The sequence below is a fragment of the Cucumis sativus genome, chromosome 6 (genome assembly GCF_000004075.3).
Source record: "Cucumis sativus cultivar 9930 chromosome 6, Cucumber_9930_V3, whole genome shotgun sequence".
In the NCBI taxonomy this organism is placed as follows: domain Eukaryota; kingdom Viridiplantae; phylum Streptophyta; class Magnoliopsida; order Cucurbitales; family Cucurbitaceae; genus Cucumis; species Cucumis sativus.
The window spans coordinates 18,368,334-18,387,479 of NC_026660.2; the positions used below are offsets into that span (position 1 = coordinate 18,368,334).

Consider the following 19,146-nt stretch of genomic DNA (forward strand, 5'->3'; position numbering starts at 1 on the left):
ATGAAACATTTCAAGGGATATACCACGAATGCAAAAATTACACATTAAATCTATGGTAGTAAATCTACACTAATAAAAATAAGTGTTGGTAATTGTTTAAAAAGAAATAGAACAAAGTACAGTAGAGTTAAGACAATTATCGTCAATCTAATGTTAGATGCAAAGACATAAAATAAATCTATATAGACATCCTGAGTTATCTCGTAATAAAACCACCTCGATTCCTTTTTCCATAACCGAGCTCAAAGGGATAAGACAAGGTTAACAAACTTTAAGATTTTTATTGCCTCCAAATGTCCTTCAAAATATGGAATGTTAAAGTCACCAAGCCTACGTTCTAATCTACAGAAAAACTTGGTATTCATTTTGTTTCATACTTAATTGTATAATTGTGATATATAATATGGATGAAATAGATATGAACTCAGAAATTTCTTCTCCAAATTAGAAAACTTAATGTAAATGATTGTGACCCTCAGCTTTTACCCACTTTGTATATATTTCATCTCAAAATTTTCAAATTTTACACTGCAAATAATCATACAGAGTAAGTTCGGAAGTCTAGACATCCATCATTTGGGTTGATGTTGCCCTTTAAAAACTATAAATTATACCTATATTTCTTAGGTTCAATTCCCATGGATCTAACTTTCCACTTGTAGATCCAAAGAAAATACAATCAATCTTGCTGCATCTGAGAATATGAAAAGATCACAACCTTGAGCTTTCATTATTAGAGCAAGAGACAAAAGAGAACAAAACATCGTTACTGGCCTCCAAGACGAACACACTAGTTACAGACTGAGACAACGGACGATGATGCTGACACGATATTAAGTTTCCTCATTATCATTAATTCACATGGGCAGAGAACAAAAGATGATATATACCAGTAATGTACACATCGTTCAGGTCGAACCTTCTAACAGTGGCTGTTGCCCCACATCCTACATTACATGTGCGTTAACATAAGATATGATGAACCATTCATTCAAAACAGTGCCACCTATCTCGAAAATAACCAGGCAGATTCAACTTCAGAGGCTAGAAGGAAAAATAGGCAAGCCACAAATGCTTCGCACTATCCCGTTAAATTGAATATCGATCACATTTCGCAATGCTTTCTTTCTCATTCTCTATCTTGTTCTTCGTTTCTTTCTTGTTTCTATTCTTTTCTTTTCTTTTTTCGTTTTAAGGAGTGGGAGATAAAAGATACAATAACAACGGTCTTGGCTAAGCGAACTTGAACTTGTGAAGCAAAAATGGAGGAAGATGATGCTCCAAAACAGCCAAAAGCTCCCTTCCGTTGCTCACCTCTTCTAACACTCCACCACCAAGCCTTCTTGCAGCTTCGACCAGCTGCCCCCTCAGCTTTTGCGAAAACAAGTATCCGTTCACCTTTATACATTCCCTATACAGTGGTAGATAAGCTATTGCAACCCTCAGGGGTGCTGGAATATCCCTCAAAGAGATTGGAAATCCACCCCACCTCAAAATCCGCACAAAGTTCAAGTAATTTTCTTGACCTTGTTTCAAACCATCCACATAAGCTGCCTCTGACCAGTGCTCCCGAAGAAATGCCCTAAGCTCCGGAGCAACAGACTCATCGCTCGACTTGGAGATACTGTCTGCAACAGCATATGTTGCAGAAACATCACCAAGAAAGTTGGAATGAAGGAGAAACTCCACGCCATCAAGAGAACCACTGCTACGTTCCCCAGCAGCCTTGAGAATTTCAATGCTGAGGGCAGCGAGTACGTGTTGAGGAACATGGGGAAGAAGATAAGCAGCAACATTAATTTGGCTGCTAGAGGTAGCAGCGGTGAGGGCCAAGCAGAGTTCCATGTCCTGACAACCTCTTTTCACAAACCACTCAACCACCGGCAAACATCCTCTTTCGGCCGCTCTCATTAGAGGACCTAGGAAAGCTATGGCGTTACCCTCTTCCACCAAGCACTCCATAGTGCCAATCTTACAGTAGTGAGAAGCAAAACCTAAAGCCAGATCAACATCAACGTCCAAACTGTTCCTTTGGGCAATCTATAGAAATTTCACAAATAAGAAAAAAAGGAAGAGGTGAGTGCAAGGGTAATGAGACGAGAGTTAAAAATATTTCGTTTTGATTATTGTGCAAAGGAAAATTAAAATTTGGCATCAGACAACATAATGCCTTCGTCCATTAATAGTATTAATTACTAAGCCCCACTTGATAACGATTTCATTTGCCTTGAAATTTACAATTACCTTTGTAATTTAGAATTCAGAAACGTATATGTCTTATTCTCATTGAGTCAAAGCAATGTTACATATTTATATAGAGAATAAACTAAACCCTAGAGACTAAGTAAAATTACAATAAAGGACATATGTATATATATATATATATCATAACAACCTTAATATTAAAGGTACAAAAACTACGGCTGGTAAAAATACATGAAGAATATCAGCCGACTGAAACAATTGAATGAGATAGTAGTAAATTAACAGATGAACTAAGGAACATTATGCATATGCAGGAGCCAAATGTCAGATTCAATAGGGAGCCATCAAAATGTACGAGTCATATATTAGATGTGACTTGGGACTGACAAAATCAATTTAAATTTCATATGTACTTCTAAAGTCAGCTGTAAATCATCAATAGTATAGTAACCAGGAATCCCACTAACACTTCCAGGTTTTGGCTCATAATAGAAAGAAAATTATCGATGTAGTTGAAGCTTTTGCAAAGCTACGCTTCAGATGCACATTGACGATGAGATAAAGAAAGAGCCAAAACTAGTTTCGTAGTGCTCATCCTCAAAACCACCAAATTTGATATTTCTCAAGAAATAAGAAGCTGATATGAATACCGTACCTGTAATAAAATCCGCACAAGTTCTGTGCTTCCAAAGCGAGAGGCTTCAAGAAAGCATTGGTTAACATTGTCAGCACCACCCTCCACCAGCAAACATAATAAACCTTGGATTGCTGTTGCTGATATTCCAGTTGCCCATCCAGGATCAAATGAACTAGAAAATAGAGTGAGTGGGAAACAAGCAGCATCAAAGGCTTCCGTGAAATCTTTTCCAGTAAGTTGATTGCCAGCAAAATCTAGGAACATTTTGAAAGCAGATAACTGAAGTTGGATCTCAGCAGCAGAGCTCTGAGTCACTCGGTCCTTATTTCCATGGCACCCAGAATGGAAACCTATGCATTTCAGAGCCCACTCTGTGAACTTTTGAACCTTAGTACCAGCCTCTGCTTTTAAAACCTCATCTCCATTGCACTCTTGGAGACGCTCACGCAACCTGCAATTAATGAAATGTCAAACGTAGGAATATATATCTCCAGTATGCCATGTAAAAGCTTGTTGGCCTGTTACCACATTATAAACATTTTGAATGGACAGTTGACAGATATCATAAAATTAGCTCTAATGAAATAATATAGGAAAAAAGAAAGTATCTAAGCTACTGGCCTGCCCGCCTGACCACGTTTGAGAGCAAACCCACCAACAGACAGCAGGAGTTAAGAAACAGAAAATGAAAAAATAGCATATGAAAGAAAAATAATGAAAATAACACAATGTCCAATAGACTATAGGTAAGAAAAATGTATATTGCCATGGCCAAAAACCTTGAGAGCATCCTAACGTAACAAAACCAGAACAGTTTAGTAATTTGCATCTACATAGTTATAAGAAAGCTAAATCAAGGGAACCAAACGAAAGATATCAATATTTTCTAACTTCTCGTATCAAGTTGGTAGTAGACCAGAATGCAAACTTAAAAAGTTAAACATGAAATATGAAGGGCCCATTTGCATTTTAGAAATAGTTAAGCCATTGGTTACGGGTTTGCACCCTTGGGGATCCCCCCCTTGAATTGATAATAATTGAAATCGACATATAAAAATTATCGGAGCCACAAAATGAAAATATATGAAGTCACCAATTTGCTAAGATGCTATAATGATTATGTATGGATTGAGGGATATAGCAAAAGGCACTTTTGCTCAAATTGGCTACACATTTGAACAGACCTTTCTTTGTTTTTCATCCCACGTAACACTTAAGAGTTCCAATAGTTTACTAAATCTGTCAGGTCCAATACTATGAACTTGTTAGTTAAAAGTGGTTTCCCATCTCATTTTTCCTGCATCAATCAATACTTTTCTTCTTCTCTTTTTCCTTTTTTCTACTTTTCAATTAGGATACCGACTTTCTGGATAATATTGCTGATGGTGGTAAACAAACGTTCCTGAGGGAGAGAGACAGCAAGAAAGAGGCAAGTAGATGGATTTGGTTGCCATAAAAATAAAGATAAACTCATGTGTAGTAATAAGAGTTTATGCTTCACCTCTGTGCCATGACAGTCACAGTATCTGCAAGACTCATTGTTCGACTCTGGCAGGCAGAGACACACGAAGCCAGAAAAGAGGTCCTAAGAGCTGCTCTTGTAAAATCATAAGCTCCACTCACAATGATGTTCTTAATTAACCCAGTTATTCCATGAAGCTCTTGTTGTGTGCTCAAAAACCAGATTGAATCCAAGGTGATACACAAAGCATCATTAAGAGTCGGGGGATCTGCCAAAGCAATCAAACTATCTGCAAGCTCCCAATCATGTGAGCTTACAGCACCCTGAAACAACCGCCCCAACTCGAATCTATCTTGTCTGCTAAGTTTCTTTTCATGACAGGACTTCCCTTTCTTTCCCTGCTTATGATCTGTCACCATTAGCATGGACTTGGGACTTTGTTCATTGGAATTACACCCATGAGCTAGAACAGATTCTTTCTTCACAAGAGGACCTTCTCTGGAGAATACAACACTACTTCCCTCGCCTTTCTCGGATGCAGGAGCATAAACATCACCCTTCTGAATATCAATTTCATTTTCCTCAGTTTTGATTTCCATATTTATTTGATCAAACATTAAAGCTTCATCAGCCACATTGTCCCTGATCGGAACCAAAACTTCTTTCTCCATCCACCCCCTTGATTCAATTTTTCGCCGTACCCCTTCACCCAAAGAGCATAAAAACACCCCAAATCAAACAAAATTAATTTCCCGTCATTCAACAGCTCCACAACATCTCTAATCTCTTCAACGAACCATTAAATCTCAGCACCCCCAAAACAAGAACTGCAAAAATAAAAACAACCAAACACCAAAGAAATCGGAATGTTAAATCCAAAGTCGAAATTTTAAAACAAAAAGCATCACCTAAACTACCAAATAAATAAATAAATAAATACTAAACTCCAAAACAATCCAACTCGAAAGGAAATCGCTAACATACCGTCCAAGAAAACAATTAAAAACCCAGACTTCACAAAATTCAATCACCAGGAAAACCTCCCCAATACGAGCTCCATACCCAAGTGTCTAACACCACCACTAAACAAACCTAATTCAAAAACTAGAACCCAGAAAAGAAAAAGAATCAGGAACAAAAAGTTAAAGATGTAAAGTAAAATATGAAGAAACAATTATTTAAAAAAAAAAAAAAGAGTACCTCGAAAGAAGCAGAAAACAAAAAACAAGGAATTAAAAAAAACAAAAACATTAAATCGAATAGAATCGAATCAAAGAAGAAGAAGAAGAAGAAGAAGAAGGAAAAATGGAAGAACAAACCTGAGATTAAAGGCGGAGAGAAGAGAATGGAGAAATAGGGGAAAGAAGAAGAAACCCTTGATCTTCTCTCCCTGTAAATTTTAGGAACATGAAATCCCTCATCCTTTTTTTCTTTTTTCTATTTTCAGTCTCTCTCTCTCTCTCTCTCTCTTTGTTATTATTAAAATAAATAAATAAATAATTCAGAAAAAAAGTAATTCCATATTTGAAGAATAGATGAAGGAAGGAAGGAAGGAAGGAAGGAAGGCCATAGAATTGAGTGAGTGATAGAGAGTGGAGAGTAGTTTTTTACTTTTTACTTTTTTTCTTATTTTTTAACCATTAATTATTAAACTAATTAACAATAATAAAATAAAATAAAAATTGTGAGAGAGAGAGAGAGAGAGAGAGAGAGCGTCAATTATTCATTGGTGGGATCCACTAATAATGATTACACTTTTCTTTCTCTCTAAAGTCTTAAATCTCAAGTTTTATGAACACAATGTCTCCTGGCCCCCACCTTGTTTTCCTTTTTTCTTCCTTTTTTTTAACTAATTAAATAAATAACATTTTTACAAATAAAACCAAAATCAATTCATTAACTTATAAATAAATAACATTGTATTTCTTTTTTCTTTTATTATTATTGGTGTTTTCATTTTTTTCACTTTGGTTTATCTTTAATGTATTTAATTGCAAAAATATTCTTTTTGGGCTATGAGGGTGGATGACATACTTACATATTTAATTCGTATAACTACAATCATAATGAGAGTATGAACTATGACATCAACTCTCATCAAAACAGTTAGGTTTTCTTTTATACTATATCTTATGGGTTACCCACCTTCAATTTTTAGCTTTCTTTTATATTTTATTATTCTTTTTTATCACGAGTTTTTTTACGTTTCTTCTATCTTAACTTTAATTTCATCACTTTTTTTAATCAAATTTTGAATTTTTAAATATTTTAGAATCCTTTATTATTTCTAAAAATTGAAATTAACTGTTTTAGTAAGTTTTATAGATCAATATACTATCATAACTAATGTTGATGCCCGAGTTTTTTGTCTGAGTGCAATTTCAAATGAATAAAAAAGAGAGCTTATATGACTCCACATTAAGAAAACGCTACTCAATAGTGTCAAACCATGTGTTGTTGAATTGAGTTGCAATTGGAATTATATATCATATAATAATAATTTATAGACATAATATGATAATTTATTGGCCATTTAGCTAAATATTAGGCCACCATTTTCAAGGTAGGAAGCAGGTCTTTACTCTCTTAAACAATTTAGTAGGATCAATTGACTTAAGTTATCTATCGACCGGTTAACCTAGTAAAAACCTTCCGTAACCCACTTCATAACTCGATTTAGGCACAACAACTCTTTTCAATTTGGTCAAATTGCATCATCAACCTAGATAAAACATTACAATGTGATGGTTTTGGATATTCGTTTTTGCATTATAATTTCATCAAATTGCACCACTGGTCATCCTACACGCTAGAGTGTGCTTGGAGGTCACACAAGTGCGCTCAATGTAATTAATGGTTTTGGTTACTTTTTCTTTTGACAAATGTGGGGTGGGAGGACGAAAGAGGGAGTTCCTCTTTGGTGGCGATTCTCACTCCTCTCGAAGGGCCAATGTGTGGGGTTGTGCTTCTCTTACTCCTTGTTACTGTTGAAGGTTTTTCGATGGTGAGGGCCTAGAACTGCATTGTTGGGTCTAATCCTATAGTGAATTATACAAAATATGAATGTTTTAAAAAACATATTATAATAATAACACTTGAAACTAAACTTTTATTCAACTTTGTAAATTTTGACAAAATTGTTGCCAATTAATTTGTGCAAATTAATCTAACTTAAATCTATGAACTTGATACTATTAAAATTGGTGAACTAATCAATAGGTAGTTTACTACAAAAACTGAGTGGATAATAAAAATTGCTAAATTTAATTGATTTTAAATTCAATATAACGAAATAGAAAGAGTAAGAATAAAAGTTGATACAACTTAGAAATGAAACTAAGTTTTCTCAAAAAGTTAATATCTACTCATATTCATACATAAAATTATTTCAACCCGTATTGAACTAGTTTTTGTTCGTGGGGGTGAAGATCTATTTAATTTGATAAGTTTTGGATCCAACGGAGAATTGAACCAATGTCCAATTGATTTGGTTATGCTATGTTCGATCCCTACTTGAAAAGGGACGAGGAGGGCACATATGTGTCTGTTCCTTTGGTGTTTGTAAATCTAAAAAGTATCAAACGAGAAAGGAAAGAAAATGAGAGACCTAGAGGAGTTAATAGACATCAGTTGTGGCTCTACAACTTCAAACCCATTTTTCAAACTCTTTTTATAAGCAACAAAGCCATTTCAAAGATACCAATACTGACAGAGAAACATGATGCTAAAACTATAAAATTTTCCATAGAGTTCTATAAATGATCCGTTTGTTTCAACTCAAGCATTACTCTAATTTGTAACAGCATTAATGACATTATGACTCTATAAAGAGACTAAAGCTATAAGCATTGTAAATATCACAAGAGAGTATGAAACCACAAAGCTCAAAGCTCAAAGCTCAAGCTATTTGATTAATATTTTCAAAGTTGCAAACAATTACACCACACTTGTTTTTCAGATTTGAGCACCATCCATTCAATGGCCAACTACAGGCAAAGGGTTTCTTCCTTCTGTCTGCTGGATTCTAAACCATCTGTTCTTACAAAATCACAATCCTACATTCTTTTTCTCAACTACTCAACCATTTTTAGAAGAAGATGGAAATCTCACACGACTGTTGCATATCATCGTAAATTCTAGAGATGGTGATATCACATTCCTAATTTAGCTGTGTCAGAAAAGAACAATCTAATTCCTAATACTAATTTCATATCATAGCATAGCAAATTGAGGAGGGAGAAGGCATGATGGCTGTACCTATTTTGTTTGGAAGTTCAACGACTTAATGCAGCGGGCATACACAAGGGCAAAGAAGACTGTGAATCCCACTAAAACTGCAGCCACAGGGCCCATAAAATCTGGGCGGTACCCATAATGGTGTTCTATATATGATTTGACTGTTGTATCTTCTGCTCCTGGCACTTTGATGAGAGTCTCTATATCCCTATACTGGGATACAATCAACCCATATACAGTCCACGCCACTGGGCAAATCCAGTAATACCATAGCCACCACTTTGGGATTTTCTGAAATTTCAAGAACGCATTAGAATACATGATTGAATTTTACTATTATTGTTCTAAAAAAGTTCAAATTTGGTTATTCATTTTAACACTTTTCAATTATTCCCTTCCAGTTGGTGGATGTTGAAGTTGGCTGATAACAAGTTTACTTGCTTGCTGAGTCAATAGAAATTTAGAGAAGAAAATTTGGCCACCTAAGAGAGGGTAATTTGAAAGTTCTGCTATTCCTTGGGAATTTGGAATGTGAATTGGAAACTTTGCTTTCTTTAAGTGGATTCCTTAAATTTCTACCAACCCACGAAGTATATTGTCAGGTAATTCTATCCTATGTCAATTTCAACATTAACCAAAGAAAAGGTGATGATTGCAAATAATCAAATGTATTTATAAAATAAAAATATACTCACTGGTTTTGGGATGAAGAAGCCAGAGAAGAGACAGAAGAGTATATAGAAAGCACCAGCGAAAATGGAGGCTACTTGGTGGTTTGGTGTGATAGACACTGTCATCAAACCGTAATAGGTAAAGCAGAGGAAAGTAAAGAAATTGACGAAGAAGAACCAGAAGAATTTTTCAGCTGTCCACTGAAAGTCAACCATTGCATATACAATGAGAGTATAGTAAGCTGTCTGGCAGAACACGTATGGTATTTCAATTATCACCTGCATTGAAAAAGCATTGAGAGTTTTGTAATCATCACTTTATTTGTTCTAAGAAAACGAATTTCAAGTTATGTATTGGAAGCCATCCGCGTACCTGAGCAAGGGCGTAAGGAAACGACGAATACATCCCTGCAGCTCTCTCTCGATAAAATACGCTTCTTTCTGTAGCAACTAATGGTTGTACAGTAGAGCAGTTGTTCACTCCGATAAATAAGACAGAAGAATACATTGCTCCAATAATTGTGTTTAGGTCCGTTACGTCATCCCTAAGCCGAGTTTAGACAAAGAAATGTTAGTATTATGAATAGGAAAGAATGGTTTTGATGATTGGTTTATGGAAATACATACATCTTGGAGCCAACTTTCCAGAAAATGGTTCCTAACATGAGGGCAGCAGTCAAAGCGAAAAGAAACCTAACAAGGTTGTAATCAGGACTTCTCCAGTAGGTCCATGACTGCTTCCAAAGGCAAGATTTGAACTGCCCCCACATGGACTGGGAGTATTGAGTGGAAAAATAGAGGTCTCTTGATCCTGGTGTTGGGGTGCTTAACTCTTTTACTAAAGTCTTATTTCGCCTGTTTATTAGCCATTATCCATATCCAATCAGCTCAAACATGTAACTTCGAATCTCTTTAAAACAAATATATTACTACAATATACAATTTGCATGAATCTTGACTCACTGATATAAGGATGATGCCCTGTAATGGTCAGCAAAGTCCATTTTAAGCTGAACTTCAGCTGCTACTGAGCTTACCTCCAGCATCCAGGTAGCCGGATTGTACTTTTCTTTAATTTTTGGCACTCCTGGAATAGCCTGGGGATGATTCAGTCCAAAATAAGTTGAATGATTCTCTGGTAAAAACATAAGAACTAATACTCCAAGAATTACCTCAAAATATTCAATTAGCTTATGAGAATTGCGACCCAAAGGACCTGCATAGATCACTTGTCCTCCCCTTTTCATTAAAAGCAGCTGAGCCAAATTGCTCGTTTCAGTATAACAAAACAGACAAAAGAAAAAGGGAGCAGGAGAAGAAGATGAATTTACCTCATCAAAAGCTTCAAATATATCAATACTAGGTTGGTGAATTGTACATACAACAGTTCTACCAGTATCCACCGTATTCCTAACAGTTCTCATCACAATTGCAGCTGCTCTTGCATCAAGACCTGAAGTTGGTTCATCCATAAAAATGATTGACGGATTAGAAACAAGCTCCACTGCAATTGTTAACCTCTTTCTCTGCTCTGTAGACAACCCTGTTATGCCAGGGATCCCTACTATGGCATCACTAAGATTCTTGAGCTCCACCAGTTCCATCACTTCATCCACAAAATCCTGGAAAATTAGTCACAAAGAAGCACTTAACTTTAGAGTATTCGGGGTTCCATATTTTTCAGAAGAGGTGGCAAAAACTGATGCTCTCACCATCTTCTCTATGATGCTAACTTCTTTAGGGAGCCTTAGGAAAGCAGAGTAAATCAAGGATTCTTGAACAGTAACTTGAGGAGAGTGAATATCATTTTGTTCACAATATCCAGAAATTCTTGCAAACGTTTCTTGTTGCTTAGGAAATCCTGAAATTTTTATATCACCTTCAATATAACCGCCTGTTTTCCTCCCAGCTAAAACATCCATCAGAGTTGTCTTTCCAGCCCCACTAACACCCATCAGTGCAGTAAGGACACCAGGCCTAAAAGCACCTGTTACTTCGCGAAGTAGCTGGAGCCTATTATCTTTGACCCCATGGTTCTTCATTTCCTGTCATAATAGTGAATTATCATTTCAAATGTCAGTTGAAAAATGAAATCATAAATTACATCTTGGAAGAACCAAAAAGTTGAGACATAAATCTACTTACAGAGGGCATGTCCACATAGTAATTTACACTATCAAAGGACATTGCAAGTGGATTGAATGGAAGAACCATTCCTCGCTTTGTATTCACACCACTCCTAAGAGGGGAATCCCCACATCGTCCACTATTAGTAGATCTGCTGCTCATTCGCAAAATAGTCATTTCTCCTGAATAAATTTAGGAAAAAATGTGAGTTGAATGTGCATGAAAAATATTAAGTTCATTTTTTTCAATTCATACTTGTATTGTTCCCATCAGAAGAAGATAATGATCTTATCATCGAATCTGTTTTTGACTCTGCTTGTCTCGGAGTCAGTTCTTTGACATCTTGCTCAAAGTCCAACTCTTCTGTTGATTCTCTTGATACAATTGCTTGTGGCCTCCCAAAAGCTGTCATGTTGATTTAAAAGAACTAAATTTATGAACCTCGAATAAAAACTAAAAAGCTTTAGACACCTTAAAAGAAATGCTTCCAAGTCTTACGATTTAAGTACATAAGTGCAAGCGTAAAAAGAACATTGAAGAGGATTGCTAATCCCAAAAGAGCTCCAGCTCCAATCCAAAACCAATTTCTGTCTTGGAAAATATCGAAGTTCTTAAGCACAGCCAAACCCAATGGGGTTTTATTGTCTGAAGCCTGCAAAATGCGTAACTTCTTAAGATCCTAGCCATACACAAACTAGATTTATTTATGTCAGTAACATGGTAAATCAAAATCACCACTAGACTCAAAAGGTTGAAATTAACATAATGCCAAACAAAGGACGATTAATATTAAGTCAGAAAGAAATAATATTACCAGAATTCAACACAGAACTTTCTATTCGATTCCCATATCAAATCACTAACACACTCAAAAGCTTCAACTGCTAGTCATTTATTTTTATTCTTCAACATAACAAAACTAGCTTGAAGATATTCTGTTAAGAGTGACATACCAGCCTCTTCATCCACCTCGGAGCAAACATTTCATTTACACTGATGGCATTGTAACTATAAGTCATTGGTGAAATCCAGTAGCCCCAAGTCCACCACTTGGGAATATCGCCTGTTGCAGTAGACACCTCTCAGGCGTTAGCTTGTACATGACTTTCTTCATTTGCGTACATTAGCGTAAATGGGTTATGTTTCTCTATTTTATCAATTAGGAGAATTACAAATTCACCTTTAGGAAGAGTGAAGCCACCAAGCATGAACACAATTAAGAGAGTGAGAGAACCTCCAGTATTGGCAATTATCATGGTCCTGCAGCAACCAGCAATGAACCTAAAGAGCCCAGAAGCCATTTGTTGGATAAGAAACACCAATAAGAACTGCTTGAAAAACCTGCATATCAAGAGCCAATATATTACTACATAATTCCAACGGAGAGAGGGAGGAAAAAGAAGGGTACCATTTGAGCCAATTTTCTTTGCTGATTAACCTCATTTATAACATCAATAAACATATATTAAATTGACATAGTAAAAATGGACTGCATGAAATAAATGGTAAGGATGATGAAAATTAAGTATAATATGCATGCCTTCTCAATTCAAAAGATTAGCTGTATATCAAATTTCACCATATATAGATAAACACTTAGAATGGAGCATACCTGGAAGCTTCGGGTGCAAATCCAATGGTGTAATAGGTCATAACCATCCAAACAGTAGATTCAAGGACAGACAAAGGAAGACGAAGAAGAACAGTAGGGAGTGTGAAAGTCCAAGGAGGGTGAAAAAGAAGGTCCCTCTGCTTGAAGAACACCGGCAATCTGGCAATAGTCAAAGCTATATCTGCATACCCATTGAACATATTGACCATCATAGTGAAAATCAAAGCCCCAATATAAATTGCACCGTCTTCTTCGTTGCGGTGGTGCATTTTGGCCCTGAAGAACACAGTGGCTGACACGAAGCCAACCACGATGAGCTGAACCATCTTGAAGATATGGACGAATGAATTTCGCTTGATAAGAAGCCATTCTTTGTGGGTACAGGCCTTAAGAAGCTCCAATTTGGGGATTGAGTACTTGTGATACACCAGAGCGGCTTTGTGCCCTGACGACTTGTCGTATGGAACTGAGAGCTCGTTACGTAGCTTCTTCCCCACATGGAACTGCTTGAATCGCGATGCGAATTCTGAAACTGTTGTGTAACGGTATTCCTCGCTTCTATTCGCCCAGAATTGCCTTTGGTCCTTCCTCGACGTTACCTGTTTCGTTATCGTTTAGAAATGAAAAACAAACTACATGGTGGGCTTGGGCTCCTAATGGGCCTGGAAGTAAGCATAAGGAATTTTGATTGACCTCTTGCAAGAAATCGGCGGTTCCCTTTCTGTCAGGACACTGAAATCCACACGATCCGAAAAATTCCAGTACGTGTTCTCGTGGACCCTCATACACGATCTGACCGTCGGATAAGAGGATGATGTCATCAAAAAGATCGAACGTCTCAGGGGCCGGCTGTAGTAAGGACATGACCACCGTAGCATCCGTGAGGTGCACAATTTGTTGTAAGCACTTCACTATTTGATAGGTCGTTGAACTATCTAAACCCGTTGATATTTCATCCATAAATAATGTCTTTGTAGGACTTACTATTATCTCACCTATTAACACAAAATCCATTAATTTTCAAATACATCAATCTCTTTATCTGTATTATGATAGACACATATAGTAGTTTATCGTAAACAATCACAAATAAATTGTAACATTTTGCTACATTTGCAAATGTTTTCAAAAGTTATCATTTACGATAGTTTTCATATAAATTACTCGAAATGAAAGCTAGTGAAAACATATTATTATTTTATAATTATTAATTTAAAAAGTTAATTGTAAAATCCATGTTGGAGTACTTGCAATCATACCCTTCAACTTTCACTATTAAAATTTAAGCCCTCAAATTATCCTTCGAGAATTCAATTTTTGTTAGTCAAATTATTGGAAGTTTGAGAATGTAATTATAACCCACACTTGGATTTTTTTTTTTGTAAATTTAGATAGATATAGTTATATTACCATGGTTGAGAAATTAGAGAGTAATGAAATTTACCAGTGGTAACTCGTTTCTTTTGACCTCCAGAAATACCACGTCGCATCTCATCTCCAACAATAATGTCCTTACAAATATCAATTCCTAAGATCTATAAATGAGAATTAAAACATAAGAAGTCAAATCAAATCCTTCTTACTAAATAAAACCTTAATCAAACTTAATTAATTGCTCATTTTATTTTTCATAATACATATATAGATAGATAGGATATATATTTCAATTGTCCTTGAGATAAAGGTATGCTTATTTAACATGTTTTATGACCTTCATTTGATATCAGGCAAAAAAAAAAAAAATTGACTTAACTTTTATTCTAGTTAGTCTTAATTATAAACTTAAATAAATGTTACAATTTAACCGTCCAATAAATTTTTACTCTAAAGAAAAAATCTCTAATACATTTGATAAATTATAAAAAGTTTTTTAAGTTTTGAAATTTATAAAAATATCATTCGATATTAAATTTTTTTATTTTTATTGGAAATTTGAATTTAATATGTTTGGAAAGAGTTTTATATTGGTTTGTTTTAAAGAATTATTAAAATGAGCAAGTGAATTATCTAAAATTGAATCAAAAATTACTAATACATGTATAAACACGAAACAAAATCGATCAAATTTAAAGTTTATAGTTCAAATGAATAAATTAATGTTTGTGTAAGACTTTTATACCAAATATTGTCAACAACAATAATAAAAAAATGAAAAACTATGGTTGATTGGAGGAATCTTTTATTCACTAATGAATTGCAAATTCTTTTTTTAAAAAAAAAAATTATGGCAGCCATTCAAAAAATAGAAAATAAAATATAGAAATCATACACTTACTTTGAGAGTGTAATCAGTAATTAAACTGCTTTCAACTCCTTCAATTGCTGTGGCCTAAAAAGAATTCATAATATAATTTCCAATTTAGGATTAACTTTAAGAATATGTTTAATAATTACATGCTATTGATTCAAATTAAGGACTAATAATAATATCTTCCAATTTACAAAGATTTATTAACAAAATTCAGAAGGATATATCAAAAGTGAAATCACAGTACTAACCTTCATAAATAGATCGATTTCAGCTTCGGGTAAAATTCCAGCTTGTTTTTCTCTTCTTGCCAACTCATTTAGTAGATCTAAATCATCACCACGTAATTAATACATCTTTCTTTCTTTCTTTTTCATAGAGATAATTCTAAATTTACTTACCCTTAATTAAGTTACCAATTTAGTTGATTGAATGTTTTAAGTTTAAGAATTCAAGTGTAACGAGTATTTAAAATATTTAAAATATCAAAAAATTGGGTCTTGCAATACTTTTTTTGAACGAGCAAGTTTGTAGACGGATTAGATAGATTTTAAGGTTAAGATATAAACCTAAAACTTTTAAAGGTCAAACTCGTAGTTTAAAATTAATATGTACAATTAGGACAAACTATCGGTAGTTTTCATTTAAAACCATGGAAAAAATTGTGTATTGAGTTTAGAAATTAGATTGTTACTTACGAAAGAGCTTTTGAAAGATTACACAAATAGTTTGGATGAACAATGCGTTTATAAAGATTGTAATTAATGTTAAAATGTTACCATATCGAGTGCCAACTCCTTGACATCTTGCTGAGAAATCGAGTGTCTCTTTCACGGTCATTTCTCCAACATGGACGTCATTTTGGCTAATATATGCAGATGTCTTTTGAGGCACAAATTCGTTTAACTTGTTTCCATTGTACGTGATTTCTCCTTTAACCTATTTACTCACATAAAAGAAGAAAAAAAGTCATCTTTTAAAAAAATATCACTAATTCAAACTAGTGGAAGCACTACTTTAAATCAAACTAGACCCAAAAATTTTGTTGACGAGAGTTTTATAGTTAAAAGAAATAACATGAAAAAACAAATGAATAGAACGAGGGTTGAATGTGGGCATGAGAGACTGGAAGACAAATTTACCACAGGACTAGCTAATGACATTGATATTGTGCAATACCCTCAAGTCTATACTAAATTCGTCGATCACTTTAAATGCATATTGTTAGTCAATTTCGTGTATTGTTTAACTAGAATAATTCTTATTAAGACATTTTATTTCTTTTAGAAGTGGAAAATGTCAAAGTTTCAACTTGTAACATTTTTATCAAAAACAGGCGATGTGACTTTTTGAGATAAGAGAAAAAGAAGAAAAAGAAAGAAACCTTCAAATTAGGATCCAACCTTCCCGCGAGGGCCAAAAGTAAGGTCGTTTTGCCTGATGATGGAGGCCCCAGTAACAATGTCATCCTTTCAACAATTCAAACATACAAACTCAATTCCTATTCCATACAAATGTGCGTACAACCTATTTTATAAACGTGTTCTAATTCTTTGAAATTAGCAACATTTACAAAAATGATAAAAATTAAAATTTTATACTCAAGTTGATATAAGTAAACAAGTTCAAACATGAATTATTTGCCTATAAAAAAACTATAGAAAAAAATATTTATAAAAAGAGTCAATTTATTTTTAAAAAAAATAAATTTGGAAGTTCTTCGATATTTTTTCTTCTAAAACTATTTTTTTAAAAAAAAAACTAAACGTAAATTGTTTTAATTGAACGAAGAATTTGGGTGGGAAGAAAATGGAGAGTACCGAGAAGGTTTAACAATCCCAGAGACATCTTTAAGAATGGTGAGTTTAGTAGTCTTCGCCAAGTTGATTCCAAACAAACTCAAACCCCAGTCAACCAAATCTCGAATCGCGTTCACAAGACTCGGAAGAGCTCTGTTTCCGATTACACAATCCGCCTCCACCCTCAAATTCTCATATCTCACTTCAACAGTCGGCAACGTAATTCCAACTCTACACAACACAATCAAATCTCACCATCAATCAATCAAACAAAAAACTCATCTCAATACACTTAATTAATTACCTATCGATTCTATCTCTAAGTTTCCTCAAGAACTTCTCGTTATCCTCCTCAGCGACCTTGAAGAGCCTCTCTATGAATGTCTTCCGATCCTCCATTTCCAGATTCCGAACGTCTACCTGTTTGTGTAGAATCGGCTGCGTTTGGCCGCTTCCTCCGAGTTCTTCGCCGGATTCTGCGAATGATTTGAAGATGCTGGTTCTTAATCGGTTGTATGTGGGAAGTTTCTCTATCGCCGCCCATCGCAGAGCTTCTTCGTCTTCTTCAGCGTGGCTGAGGCTTCTCGAAATTCGGCTGCCGGAAAACACGTACTCGATGCTCCGGCCACTCCTCCGGTTTCGGCTTCCCATTTTCCCCTTCGCTAGTTCTTCCATTGTTCACTCTCTTTTTCTCCCCACTAGTACTCTTCTATGATTTGTGTAATTGTTTGTAACTAACTCCCTATATTTATAGCGGTTCTCGTCACTGCCCGTAGCTTTCCAGTTCGTTTGAGTAAAACGGGAATTTGCAAAACTGATACAAAAAATGTAATATTGCAAACGAGGCCACAGTTTTTCATTTTGCAAATCTACCAAAAAAGAAAAGAAAAACGAATGGCCAACACATAGTCGAAAAAATGAATGGCGAGGATTAAAATGAAATGCATTTATAGTTTTTTTTTCCCGATAATAACAATAATAAAGTTAAAATATGATTTTGAAGTTAATTTTTATTGAAAATTGATTAAATAATTATAATAATTTTTTCATAAAGAAATAATTTGTGAATATATTTTTAAATTTTTCTAGTGAAAATGCTAATAGAAAGTAAAAAGTAATGAAAATATTAGTAAACCAGTATTAATGACAAAAATTCAAGATTTCTTTTTTAAGTTTATCACTAAAATAAAACATTTGAAAGTAAAAAAAAAACTAAAAAAAACTATTTATGCATTACGACAAAAAAAAACCGCTAAAAGACATAAATTCATTTACTTGATTTTAGGATAAATATTTGTTTCATTTTATTCTTTTTTTAACAATTATTTGTAAAATAATTTTATTTTATTTTTTATTTTAAAAGATTTTTTTACAAAATATAGCACAAACATTTTAAATGGATAATAAATTTTGTTATATTTTATAAATAGTTTCAATTTTTTATAGCATGTTGGTATGTTTTAACACTTTTTCAAACACATATTTAATAAATATCATATGTTAAGTACAATATATATAGGTGGTGGGGTGGAATTCAAATCACACATATATCTTTTAACCAAAACTAAGAAGAATTATGTACATATGTAATTAATTATCATACAATAATGATGAATCTAAGGGAAGATGAGTTATCACAATGTGAGTAATTATTTGAAATGGATATCATTTCCGGGGTCCCAAAGTAGGTAATATGTAGCACACCTCCATTATATACCTTCCCCAAAAAAGGAAAAGATGAACCTTATGTCATATTTACACTAAATATTTAATGCTTTTCATAATATAATGTGAGATAAACCTTATGTACCTTATGTACATATTTACACAATTTTGTTCACTTTTCTCACAAACCCTCCTAGTGTTACTATTGGTTTAATTTCTTTCAAAATGTTTCATATATCAACGATGATAGTTATAATTTCTTTATATATTCATGATCATCACCCTTCAATCTATCCAATATGAAACTTTGTTCGCATCTTCCAATACCTAACATGCATGCATGATAAATCAAAATCACAACCAACATTTTCTGCATAAGGTATCTTAAAAATCCTCTGAATTCCCTCATGACCTACTTTTGTTTGTGTATATTACACTCATATATATATATATGTATGTAATATTCATCTCATGTGAAAGTATA

General features: G+C 34.2%; 2 protein-coding genes and 1 long non-coding RNA gene across 7 annotated transcripts; all 3 read right to left on the reverse strand.

Moving 5' to 3' along the window:
• Positions 1–701: 701 nt before the first annotated feature.
• On the reverse strand, positions 702–5,011 carry LOC101203817 (ankyrin repeat protein SKIP35). The gene is made up of 3 exons (XM_031887164.1): positions 4,344–5,011; positions 2,861–3,293; positions 702–2,040 (listed from the first exon to the last, which is right to left on the reverse strand). Exons 1-3 carry the CDS (start codon positions 4,973–4,975, stop codon positions 1,234–1,236), a joined length of 1,872 nt encoding a protein of 623 aa, XP_031743024.1. The 5' UTR covers positions 4,976–5,011; the 3' UTR covers positions 702–1,233.
• Positions 2,104–2,854, reverse strand: LOC116404532. Its single transcript, XR_004217381.1, has 2 exons — positions 2,396–2,854; positions 2,104–2,244 (listed from the first exon to the last, which is right to left on the reverse strand). It is a non-coding gene; the product is annotated as an uncharacterized LOC116404532 (long non-coding RNA).
• LOC101222892 (ABC transporter G family member 42) lies at positions 4,997–17,726 on the reverse strand. Of its 5 annotated transcripts, none has more exons than XM_031887161.1 (23): positions 17,302–17,726; positions 17,019–17,228; positions 16,583–16,667; positions 15,978–16,137; positions 15,450–15,526; positions 15,226–15,279; positions 14,395–14,485; positions 13,644–13,945; positions 12,951–13,549; positions 12,519–12,679; positions 12,292–12,401; positions 11,837–11,990; positions 11,594–11,743; positions 11,357–11,520; positions 10,924–11,256; positions 10,543–10,833; positions 10,384–10,467; positions 10,175–10,308; positions 9,839–10,066; positions 9,585–9,756; positions 9,236–9,490; positions 8,562–8,831; positions 4,997–5,131 (listed from the first exon to the last, which is right to left on the reverse strand). In XM_031887161.1, exons 1-22 carry the CDS (start codon positions 17,670–17,672, stop codon positions 8,562–8,564), a joined length of 4,455 nt encoding a protein of 1,484 aa, XP_031743021.1. In that variant the 5' UTR covers positions 17,673–17,726; the 3' UTR covers positions 4,997–5,131. The 5 variants fall into 5 exon arrangements, with proteins under 5 accessions (XP_031743021.1, XP_031743020.1, XP_011657397.1 ...); XM_031887160.1 differs by lacking the exon at positions 4,997–5,131 and adding an exon at positions 5,289–5,408; XM_011659095.2 differs by lacking the exon at positions 4,997–5,131 and adding an exon at positions 6,860–7,342.
• Between the last annotated feature and the right edge of the window lie 1,420 nt (positions 17,727–19,146).